Source organism: Syngnathus floridae, chromosome 4 (assembly GCF_059516105.1).
Source record: "Syngnathus floridae isolate MCC-2025c chromosome 4, RoL_Sflo_1.0, whole genome shotgun sequence".
In the NCBI taxonomy this organism is placed as follows: domain Eukaryota; kingdom Metazoa; phylum Chordata; class Actinopteri; order Syngnathiformes; family Syngnathidae; genus Syngnathus; species Syngnathus floridae.
Window position 1 is genome coordinate 9,170,829 of NC_142416.1, and position 12,587 is coordinate 9,183,415.

At 39.3% G+C, this 12,587-nt stretch overlaps 1 protein-coding gene across 14 annotated transcripts in view; it reads left to right on the forward strand.

The window, feature by feature from the left end:
- Positions 1-238: 238 nt before the first annotated feature.
- Positions 239-12,587, forward strand: part of LOC148398788 (endonuclease V-like) — a 70,851-nt gene continuing 58,502 nt past the window's right edge. For all 14 annotated transcript variants that reach the window (XR_015857979.1, XR_015857980.1, XR_015857978.1 and 11 more), the window contains exons 1-7: positions 239-366; positions 1,055-1,226; positions 5,250-5,384; positions 5,516-5,555; positions 6,718-6,830; positions 10,355-10,423; positions 11,454-11,582. Coding sequence is in view for 9 of the 14 variants with exons in the window: in XM_088373435.1 (XP_088229561.1) it covers positions 329-366; positions 1,055-1,226; positions 5,250-5,384; positions 5,516-5,555; positions 6,718-6,830; positions 10,355-10,423; positions 11,454-11,582 (696 nt within the window). In the remaining 5 variants the exon portion in view is untranslated. The remainder of the gene's footprint in view (positions 367-1,054; positions 1,227-5,249; positions 5,385-5,515; positions 5,556-6,717; positions 6,831-10,354; positions 10,424-11,453; positions 11,583-12,587) is intronic.

The window sequence follows — 12,587 nt, forward strand, 5'->3', positions numbered from 1 at the left end:
TCTGAATGTTTGCATTGAATTTAATTTTCAGTCAATACAACCTCCACATAGCGTTTTTATACTTCATACTCTACATTTTAACTTGTTGCCAATGTGGACACAATTCTTTGAATTAAAATAATTTAAAATAACGCCATGAGAAAACCAACACGCGCGAGCGCGCACATGTGATTTTCCTTGGGGCCACTAGATGGAAGTATTTATGTAGGTAATGCTTTCGCTGGGTCGGGCTCAGGCGTGACGTCACACACGGAAGTATTTCCCGTACTACTGAGTAGCTGCAAATGACATTTGAATGATTTCTTACCAACCCGTCTTAATTGCATAAATGTCTCCAACGGAAGAGTTGGTCAAGCAGTGGGAAAGGTCAGTGCGTTGCAAAATTGTTTTCTTAGGTTTGTTCAGAGTGACTACTTGTCTCAATGCACGATCTGTGTGTAGCTTTCTCTTCAAAGTTAATTAACAATTGTCAGTTTTAAGTGATACCAAATATTAATGTATAATGTAAGAACCGCACAGCTATCAGGTTTTTTGCAGCGCAGTTCAAATCAGCGAATTCCCAACTATAATATTTACAATATTAAATGACAATCGTGGTTTGTGTCAATCAAAAGAGAGCATTTTATTGTTAAAGAATAATGTATTACACTCATTACCTCAATAGATCCCTGTTTCTCGCGGGAGACACGTCCCGGACAAATTTTCCCCAAAAGAAGCAGAGCATGCTTGCTTCCAGATGTTTGTCAAACCCAGTCGAAGTTTACCGTAAAATGGGCACATAAAGCAAAATAGAGTTGTATATTCAAACACCAAAACGTTCAATTAAAGTATTTAATTTCCACAAACAAAAGTCCACTAACTTAATTCTAACATACAGACATTAGAAATAGTTTTAGACACAGACAATGCTTTTCTTGCCTGTACTGTACACTGTAATAAACACAAGAGAAAGAAAGCACAACAATGAATAGTGATATTACAGGCTTTACTGTACATTTTGAATTTAACGTTCAGCATGTGCCTTTTTTGCCTCAGACTTGTGTCATGTGTGCAGTGAGCAGGAGCGTCTCAGAGAGCAGGTGGTGGAGGAGGACACGGAAGATTGGCAGAAGAGTCCAAACTTCTCAGGGCTTCAAAGGGTTGCAGGGTTGGACCTTTCATTCATCAAAGGTGATGACGTCAATGCCTGCTCCCAGCTTGTAGTGCTCAGCTACCCTGACCTTAAGGTAAGCTGTGTCTGTTCTCCTATCAGACTTTTTAAATCATCAATTTGATTACCGTATTGGCCCGCCGATAAGATGAGTTTTTTTTCATTGACTCAAACTTGAGTGTTGAAAAAGAGGGTGTCGTCTTATAATCGAGGTCGTCTTATATTCGGGCCAATACGGTAGCTAATGTCCCTATAACAATTAATAGGAAAATGAAGCTATAATTTTGCTTCATGAAATTGTTGTTTTAACACCTCTTGATGGCACAACATTGACTTGCCATTTCTTAACTCCTTTTATTTAAACCAATAGTGTCACCTCGAGAAGTTAAAAAATACAACTGGTTCATGAAGCAAATTTGAAGCTTTATGTTCCCCTCATCCACATGTATAAGGGTGTGCACACTTATGAAACTTCATCATCTCAGATGTTTTTTTGTGTTTTGTTTTGTTTTTTTCAAATTAATTTGTATAGTTTATAGGTCACATCTATGTTGGGTAAAGGTTTTTAAATTATTTATCTTGTTTAGTCTTAGTTGACAGTTTCTACTATTGCATCTACACTAGATTGACAGATTTTTTTCAAATTAATTTGTACAGTTTATAGGTCACATCCATGTTGGGTAAAGGTTTTTAAATTATTTATCTTGTTTAGTCTTAGTTGACAGTTTCTACTACTGCATCTACACTAGATTAACAGACAGATGTGTTGACTTGTATAATGAGATCATTTAAATAATGCCACTGTTTAAAAGGCTGATTGAAGTACAGTAATCCTTCGTTTATCGCGGATAAATGGTTCCAAAAACCACCTGCGATAAGTGAAATCCGCGAAGTACGCTCGCCAACAAGAAGTACTGGGCAGGCTAACAAGTTAGCGGAAAGATGCTAATTCACGATCGTGCTAATTCGCGATTGTGCTAACACGCGAAAACGGACTTCTAAAGGAATGTAAACAAATATTTGGGTTAATACTACATTGTCCTAAACGTTAAGCATGTTTCCTCAATTTAGAAGTTTTATTTTGACTTTCAAATAGTTTTTTAATTTAGAAAAAAAATCCACGATGCAGTGAAGCCGCGATAAACGAAACGCGAAGTAGCGAGGGATCACTGTACCGAAGTTATCAGAGCATTGTGTTCTGCTGTCAGGCTGGATTATGCAGCATGCCACCTGTACTACACTGTGTGACAAATGGCTTGTGCTAAGAGTGAAAAAAATGCAACTGGGATACACAATCACGTTGTTGAACAGAATGTCTGAACATTTCATTAACTTTGATTTCATAAAGGCAATATACTCTGACAAATGTCATAAATCATAATGGGTAAATCATTACGCTATGGGACGTTGCCAACAAGCAAGGTCAATACAGAAATAAATATTGTGCTGTTAAATGCTACACAAAAGTTAAATTAAATTAACAGTGACCCTGTCACAATCATCTCAACAGCAAGCCCTTGATCCACATTACAGTATCATAGCCTTACTGTTGGATAGAATTATCCATCTATTCATTGTCTAAGTATAGTGTCTTTCCTCATTAGGATTCCAGTTAAGATGAAGCCTATCCCAGCTGATTATGGGCAAGAAGCAGCGTACAGGGACTTGTCGACAGCCGAGCACAGAGCACATATACGGTGGATATAAAAAGCCGATACACCTGACAAATTTGTAATATGAAAAAGTGAGACCAAAACAAATCATTTTAATTGTTTTCACCTAAAACCTGTAGAACTCAATGAAAAAAAAGGAAATCATTTCAAGAGGCTGAAAAAGAAACTAACACTATTTGGATGTTGCCTTCTTAGAACTGGTGGCTGTGTTCGGATGTTTTCTGTCTGGGTAGTTTTCTTGTGTGATCCAGAAGAGTAACACGAGAGCCCAAAAAATAAAGTTGTTCAAAACCAGGTCCAAATGATATATGCTTTAAAACAAACTTTCCTGCTGTGTGCTGTGAATAAATATAGTTCACTCATATCTTTGTTCACAAGAGATTTTTGAATGTCATGGTCAACCCCATTGTGTCATATTGTACCTAAGCACCAAGCACCGCTATTTGGAACTGGTTATAATTCTCTCCACATTGACTATACCACTATGCTTTACTGTAGGTACAATTTTCTTTTGGTGATGAGCAGTGTGTTTGCACCCAAATACACCTTTTTGAATTACGCTGAATAAAATTAAACTTTGTTTTCGCCAGCCATTTCATACTTTGCTGCATGCACTTCAAGATTTCAAGTGTGTTTTTTTTTCAAAATGTAGCCTGGCTGTAATGTTTTTCTTTTCTTCTTTTGTTTGCTGTATTCCATTGAATGCCTTGGAAATTCTTTTCAACCTTCCCCCTGACAGATACCTTTGAACAATGAAATCCCTCTCATGCTCTGAAATTTCTCTGCAGACCAGGGCTTATGCTCTATGATGCTAATATAAAAATGGCAAGAAAAGCACATTAGAACATTTGGACTTCACATGTTACAGGTTATATAAATGGTGGAAAGGGTTTTTAATGGGGAACTCTTTTTTTTTTGCATGAATATGTTGTGTATGTGCCCCCACTAGTCTAAACATTTTGATTAATATTGCATTTGTGGAATAATCATTAAGCAGATACATTTTTCACTTCATCCATATCATGGATGCCCCCTTGTGCTGTTGACCAAAAGTAATGCCGCGAGTGCCTTTGGGGTCCCATTGCAAATGTCACGTGACCAAACCTTGGTGTGCTTTAGGACTACGAGGTACTGACCCTTTTGATACGGGCTGTTCAGCAGAATAGCTAGAAAGAGCTGAGATAAGTGGCTGCAGTGGAAGAAAATTAATGCATGGGTGCATACCCTAAACTACATCATAAAGTGCGGGGGCGATGTACACCAAATGGGCAACTGGTACCTTTTACTATAGAAACTCCAAGTGGTTGGACTTGGTAGAAGGGCTTCTTTATTTGCTGCACCAATTATGTTTTGCATGATCAAATTAGAGATTTTCTTTTCAGTGTCGTGTTGAATTGTAGATTATCAACATGGCTGGGAAAACAAGCTAGAAAAGCACTTATAAGTCTTTAATTGCACTTGACTCGAAAAAGCAATGAAAAAAATAACATTGGTTTAATTTGTCCTTCGTTTTGTCCTCTAGAGTTGGAGTTAATTCAGGCATTACTCAGAGAACCTCTTACCATCCCACTCAAAAAAGGGGTTAAAGTATTAAAAAAAAAAAAAACTAATCAATTATTCTCAATCTTTATAATTAAGAATTCAGAACATTAACAGTTCTTCAGAATCTGTGAGCTGGTCCTCTCTCATCTCCTTAGTGCTTCGCAAATTCCCAGTATGTCTAGTTGAGTAACAATGTTTGATTTCTTGAGCACCGCAGTCTGTTGTGTGTGCATTCAAGACATGTCGGTTAAATTAAAATTAAATTAATTAAAAAACAACAACAGCATTCCATCTCCTGTTTTTGTCGAATTTGTCTGGAATCGCCAACCTCTCTCTTTACGACGGCAAAGACATGACGGGCACATATCATTTTCATTTTCCATCCACTTGTTGTCACTCCAGAATTACATTTCGTTGAAATATTGTCATGAGCTTGAGCTGTGAAGAGGCACTTTTACATGTTGGCCGGTATGCGCTAACTCTCATTTAACAGAAGTTTGAATGTGATTGGTTAATCCGAAACAGAGCCACACTTGAAAGGTCTGCACACCACTGATTATTTATGCTTCCTCTCTCTGAACTATTTCTATTTTTTTTTTTTCTCAATTGAGTTGTCCCAATTTGGTGGAACAAAAAACATTTGTATTGTTTTTCACTTGGTCTCATTTTTCCAAATCACAAAAACCTGGCATTTGAATATGGGTGTGTAGACTTTTTCAATCCATTGTTGATAGATTCACAAACATGGTTGTCAACTGCATAGCTCATGAACCAAAGAGACCCCAACGATAAATTGTTTCAAGATAATTGCTTGCATTCATCTGGAGTTCCAGGTGTTTTTTGAGTTATATGAAATCTTTGACCCCTTGCTTCTTTCTGCCCAGGTGCTCTATGAGGACAGTCAAATGGTGACCCTGACAGCACCGTACATGGCAGGCTTTCTAGCCTTCAGAGAAACCCCTTTCCTCTTGGAAGCACTGCAGCGACTTGAAAGGGACAGGCCCGCACTTCTGCCTCAGGCAATTAATCATAGCACTGTGTTTTGACAAGTTTGGCTGCATAAAACATTTTACGACTAGAAAATTGGGGTTAACTTACCCTTCAAGTATTGAATGTGTTAATGTTGTGATTGTAATGTGTCTCCCAACAGGTGGTATTTGTGGATGGCAATGGTCTCTTTCACTACAGAGGTAAGAAAACATAAAATGCAGTTCCCACCCAGTTGCCCATCACATCAAACATTCCATCCATCCGTCTGTCTGTCCGTCCATCTATTCATCCATCCATCTAATCTGTGTATATGGGGTCACATGGATGCTCGTCCAAGGCGTTCTCCAACTGTTCACATCACAAGCGAAATGCCGACTACATCATTCACTAGGGGAGACATTGTAGTTTACCTGTTTAGCTGCACTTTGTATGCACCAATCTCATGCATGGACCCTGGCGAGTCAATTTTCTACTTCCGCAATTTTTTGTGCGCTCTGATTTGAAAGGGAGCAGCTTCGATTGCCCGAGAGTCGGCTGTTTCACCCAACAACGGTGCTCAACAGCACAAACGCCATCTTCCACATGTGTGAGTCGAGGAAAATCCTCCCAAAAAAAACATCATACGTGTACACAGACTGCACTTTGCACTAGACTTGTGCTAAATGAAAATCAGGCCCTGTTTCGTACGGATTTGTATAGCTACTTCATAGCTGCAGGTGAGTTTCCACTATGTTTCGGCTGGGTGGCACGATGGTCGACTGGTTAGCACATCCGCCTGACAGTGCGAAGGTTGTGGGTTTGATTCTTTCTCCAGCCTTCTTGTGTGGAGCTTGCATGTTCTCTCTGTGCCTGCATGGGTTTCGTCCGGGGCCAAAAACAAGGTCGATTGAGCGGAAGTCCGAATTCCACTTAGGTGTGAGTGTGAAGGGTTGTTTTGTCTGTCCCCTTCGATTGGCTGGCAACCAGTTCAGGTTGTCTCCCGCCTCTTGACCAAAGTCAAGTGAGATAGGCTTCAGCACGCCCGCAACCCCTGTGAGCAAAAATGGTTTGAAAAATGGATAGATGGATGGGTTCCTCTGGGAGTGAATTGTTCTAAAACGTCTCTAAATTGTAGTTTCTCATGCTTGCTTAAATAATTCCATAACAATGCCTTTAATATTGTGAGAATGACGACATTTGTTATATTGTATTTCTAAGACCCCATCTAACATTCACTTTTGTTGAAAATCTGATTATATCATGTTACCTCAGTGGGAACAAATTTACTTAGGACAACTGGGATGTTTGTTTATTTAATGTTGTTCTTATCATTCATGAATGACAAATATTTTTGGTTTTGTTCTCGCTGTTTGGATCATGCAGAATTTGGACTAGCATGTCATGTTGGAGTGCTGTCAGGGCTGCCGTGTGTTGGTGTTGCCAAGAACCTGCTCCAGGTCCAGGGAGTTTTCAAAAATGAAGAACACCAGTCTCAGGTAAACTCATACTTCTCTTAATTCACATTGGTTTCCGTCCATATCTTGATGCATCAATTTGTAATGCTAGGCAAACATTGCATAGGCCTCTTTGAGTATTGATTATTGTTTTGCTGAGTTGGTATTTTTTTGCCATTGGGAATAATGAAACTATTCTATTGTGAGAGACGTTTGAATTACTTTTTACTTTCGTGAACTAATTTAGAGATGTCAGACACTGACAAAGGACAGAATCAACACTGCAACCAAAGTACAGTAACAATGAGACAGACTACTTTATTTCTTTGCTCTAAGACAGGGGTGTCAAACTAATTTTTTTTGCAGGCTGCATTGTAGTCATAGCTTTTTTCGGAGGGCCATTATGTCAGCCCAAATAAATGTATGAGCACCTCATATTATATACAGTAAAAGCTACAAAACAAACTGACAAATAACTCGTTTTCAAATCAGACGAGTAAAAACTAGTCAAATATTAGAAAAAAAAAGATATTAAAAGTGAAGACAATTTGCAATTCTAGTAATGACACACGAATTTGATGCACAATTTGTCTTCGCGGGCCACAAAAAAAATGATGTGGCGGGCCGTATCTGGCCCCCGGGCCTTGAGTTTGACACATGTGCTCTAAGATGCCTGAGAATGTCATTTGAAAAAATGTTTTGGATTTATTTTTTTTTTGCTGCCTGTCTCACTGGCTTTAGACATAAGGATAAAAATGCAATATCTGTCATAAATTTGTTGTGTCAGAAGCTGTCAAATTACGTTTCAGCTTGTTCTGTTCCTTACTGTGCCTTTGGTAGCCAAACATCATTTAACATGTGAAACCCCACGTTGTCACACTGGAATTGTCACGTGCCGTGCCAGAGGCGCTCGGCCGGCAACTTCCCTCAGCCACACCCATTTGTTACCGTAATGTCTGTCACCTGCTTCCTCTTGTTACCTTGTGTATTTAAACCCTGCCCATGTGTTCCTCCCTGTTGGTGTCTACTGTTGTCTTCCATCCCTGTCCGCGCCTGGTGTTCCTGTTGTCTGGTCCCCGCCCCGGTCTTGTCTGGAGGCTCATGGTCAGAATTTTATCCTTGTCCAAGTGGACTTCTGTCAGTCGGTCTGTCTGTTTGCTGGCCGTGAGTCTCTATCCCGTCTGTGTCTTCGTTGCCCCACCTGACTCCCTTCCAACTCCCTTTCCCTTCAATAAACCCTGGTTCAAGCTGCATTTGGTCGCCCTGGATCAACTCATTCCCTGAGAGGAATGTGTTTTGCTTATAGATCAAGAAAATAAAAATTACAATAGAAAAGAAAGCTATCATAGCTATTACAATCGCAGGTTATGATGGACACATTGATTTTACTTGTGAAGAGAAATCTTTGGCAGAGGTCAGTGCTGCCTGATTTGCTTCCTTATTTTACCCTATATCTAATTTTGCTACAAAAAGTTAAACAAACATTTGGAAAGTAAGTGTGTTAGGTTTTTTCTGAAATGTTTCTGCTAATTTACCTTTAGTTTAGTCTCTCTCTCTCTCTCTCTGTTTCTCTCTCTCTCTCTCTCTCTCGCTGTCTGTCTCTGTCTCTCTCTCTCTGTCTCTCTCTCTCTCTCTCGCTGACTGTCTCTGTCTCTCTCTCTCTCTGTCTCTCTGTCTCTCTCTGTCTGTCTCTCTGTCTGTCTCTGTCTCTCTCTGTTTCCCTCTCGCTCTCTCTCTACACTTGTTACTCCCTTCTCTCTCACTCTCGCTCTCTGTCTTTCTCTCTCTCTCTCGCTCTCTCTCTCTTTCTCTCTCTCACGCTCTCTTTCGCTCTCTCTCTCTCACTCTCTCACGCTCTTTCGCTCTCTCTGTCTCTCACTCTCTCTGTCTCTCGCTCTCTCTCACGCTCTCTCGCTTTCTCTTTCCCTCTTTCTCTCTCTCTCTTTCTCTCTCTCTCTTTCTGTTTCTCTCTCTTTTGCTCTCTTTCTCTCTTTCTCTCACGACCCTACCTGAAACTACCCGAGGAAAAATAGACACAAAACAAAAGCTTATAAGAGCTCAATCCAGCCTACATATTAGAGAGACATTTATTTGTAGAAAACACTTGTTGGCATATCTCTGCCTATTTAAGAAATGTGTGGTGGGGTTAAAAAAAAAAAACAGATATACTATATTTTTAATGAATGAGCATCAATTTATTCACAGAATTAGCTTATGCAGGCTATGCCTATCCTCCCTTGAGTCCACTGTATTACTTAAGGCAAACCTTAAGACTTTGCAAACTCTTTGAAAACATTGTGTCGAAGGTTAAAGTTATGACTCCCTAATGCTTACCTTTCTTTGGGGAGTAATGATAGTGATAACCCATTGGCAGGAAAGTCTGTTTTGTTGATCTATCCATCTTCCCAAAGACATAATTTCTGCCTCTGCTTTAGCCACAATTATATCCGGAGCCAGGAGGAAATGCCCAAGATTATATATTAAGGTTGTTTTGGGATGCTTGCATTTTCAGCTGATCTAATCTTTTGTTGGAATGATGTTGTAACCTATTGATTAAAATAAACTATTGAGGTAACAAAAGGCCACTCTGCAAATGTATTCAGACTGTGGGAGGAATTTACTTGGATGTGTTTTGTTTGGCTTTTTCTAGTGTAGAGTCTTGCACTGATTAGAATTAAATGTTCCATATTTATAATGTTAGTAGTAATAACATTATAATAATATTCACATCGCATCCATCCTCGAAGCGCCCTTCTCCATTCTGACGCATAATGCACAGTACCACCAGCATCTTTACATATCATACCATTCTCAGTAGCGTGTGAAAAAAATTTTGAATTTACAAAGTAATTAAGAAGAAAATAATGCCTTTATAATAATAGCTCTGTATTGATGGAAACTCTTTGTGGCAGTGAATCAAGATAAAATATCAACATTCAGAAACATCTGTACTACTTTTTGCACTAACCGATAATTGTCTATTCATGGTATTAGCTCTAGACTGAACATGAATTAGCGTACAAGTATAATCCTATCCTATCCATTTATTTATTTATTTAAATCGGGTTTTCGGTTTTTTAGATCGTCTCATATTTTCCTATTCCTATTTTTGGGCTTCCTCGATGTACTTCTATTGCCAAATTAATTTCTCTCTCAGGGGCTAAAACAAATGTCTAATTCTGATACCAATCGAAGGTTTCAAATATGCAGAGATTATGTAATTTATATTTATATGTTTTTCATGTATATGTCTTAATTACCTAACCAATGTCACCAGATTAAATGGTAAATAAATAAATGGCTTTATCCTTGGTGAGTATAGCATCTTTACATAATTTTGTGAAAACATTTCACTTAAAACAGATTGGAATATTAATGAAGTAATTCTCTACATGAAAAAGAACCACAAGGTGATTTAAGCAGACTTTTTTTTTAAATGCAAGAAACAGTATTGAAGCATTTATTTGTCAAAATAAACCAAAGAAAACAAACTAGTTCTTTCTTCACACTGCATGTTTTTTCTTCTTCTTTGTTTCTGACCTCCAGTATGTTTTCTTTGTTTACAGATATCAGCATTGCAGAAAGGTGGAGACTGCTTTCCACTCAGAGCTACCTCTGGCAAAGTGCTTGGAAAGGTGAGAAGGAAAGCTATGAAAATAAAAACAATTTACTGACAAATACTTTGCCTCTGCAGATGACCAAAAGTTCATGTGCAACTAAATAAACTGGGTCTTACTATGGACTGTAGTCACACACTATTTTCACATTTAGGCTACAGAGGCATGCTACCTTCTGCTCGCTATTCTAACCCCTAGCGACACCGTGAAATTCTTTATAAATACTCGCAATCTGCTGAAATGACGTCAACTTACTATAAATGACTAATTACCTTATTATTAGCTCCAGTTATCCAAATGTCAACTAAACAATCACATCACCATATCACATTTAATGAGCCGTTTGCTGTATCACAGTACATGCAGGTGCGTGTGAACAGAAACTTAAAAAGTGTGACAGTCAACCCATTTATAGCAGGAATTCTCAACCATTGTGCCATTGCACGTCTGTCGTGCAAGATCCTCATGTTACTTACGGAGCTAGAGGAGGGGCGGGGGAGGGGGCACAGGGACACCGGCTGCCCCATCCCTCATAGGGCACATACAGTATAATGAAGGTTTTTTAGCGTTTTCTGATTATTTATTTAGGTTTGTAAATTTAAAAAAAAAGTGTTCTTGGTTTTGCCGGACGTCTGAGATATCCTTGGCCCCCATGGGCCCTTCATAGAAAAAAAAAAAAATCCTATCTCTGCCAGTGAATCAGGTGTGCCCCAGAAATGTATCTAAAGTCAATTGTTGACAAAAAGTGTATTTTTCTAATAATGTACAAACTACCGTACGAGAAATAGAAACAAAATGAAAGCTAATAAAACCACACATTAGAGAGACAGGCAAACAAAACATGATCACAAAAGGGAACAATGCAATGTCTCTACTTAACAATCAGAAGTTGATTTTTTTTATCTAACAATGTAGCTGCTTTCAAAAGATAAATAAACAATCCAATATAGCCGATCAGATCGGCGAGAAGTCATAATACAGGATAAGGAAATGGAGGTGGGACTTTCTTTCTAACTCATCATTTACATCCACTCAACTCTTCATGCAGGCACTGCGTAGCTCAGATAAGAGCACCAAGCCAGTCTATGTGTCAGTTGGCCACAAGATCAGTCTGGACACAGCCGTTCGGCTCACCCACTCCTGTAGCCGATTCAGAGTCCCGGAACCAATCAGACAGGTACCAAAAGACCCGCAAATGTACACACACATTTGTCATCTGCTGAAATCAATGCGCAAATTGCTACCATATCGGAGCTTAATACCTACAAGTCTCAACATGAAAACATCCTGCAACTGAAAGCTATTAAGTTCACAACCACATCCATGGTACTAATAAAACATCCATCCATCCATTTTCTGTACCGCTTGTCCCCACGGGGTTTGCGGGCATGCTGGAGCATATCCCAGCAGTCATCGGGCAGGAGGTTTAGGGTTAGGGAACACCCTTAGCTGGTTGCCAGCCTATCGTAGGGCACACTGCCATCCACACTCGCACTCACACCTACGGGCAATTTGAAGTGCTCAATCAGTGCATGTTTTTGGGATGTGGGAGGAAACCGGAGTGCCCGGAGGAACCCCACGCAGGCACGGGGAGAACATGCAAACTCCTGTGAGGCGGATGTGCTAGCCAGTGCTGAATCATGTTTCACTAGGGCGGCTCAGTGGCCCTAATGAAACATGATTCAGCATAATTATCACACACCTTAACCCTTTGCATGTATAGAGTGACAGTTACAGGGACAAAAATAAAATAAAGCAGGGCCACATCCTAATTTTCAATCCTCCAATGTTCAAATTTCCATTTATACTTGAATTGTAAATCTGTAACCTATTTGAAAAACTAAAAACACTAAATGAACAGTTTGTTGACCCTTGCAATATTACCAGACGATGTACTATTTGCTAGTTGATTTTTCTTGTTTTCTGTCTTTTCTGGCCTAATTTGATGTATTGGTCCCATAAAGTATGTGACATCATTACAGTTTGCATCACGGGTAAATCAGAATATGGTGAAAGAGCAGATGCGGGAATCGAACGGTGGCGGCACACAAGACAGGCGAGTGTGCCCCTATCCCGAAAGAGCAGGTATTGTTTTAGATTCAACCAAGGTAGTGACATCACAGAAGCATATAGGACATTTTAGTAAAACGAAAATGCGTTTAGTGATCACCAAAATTCAATT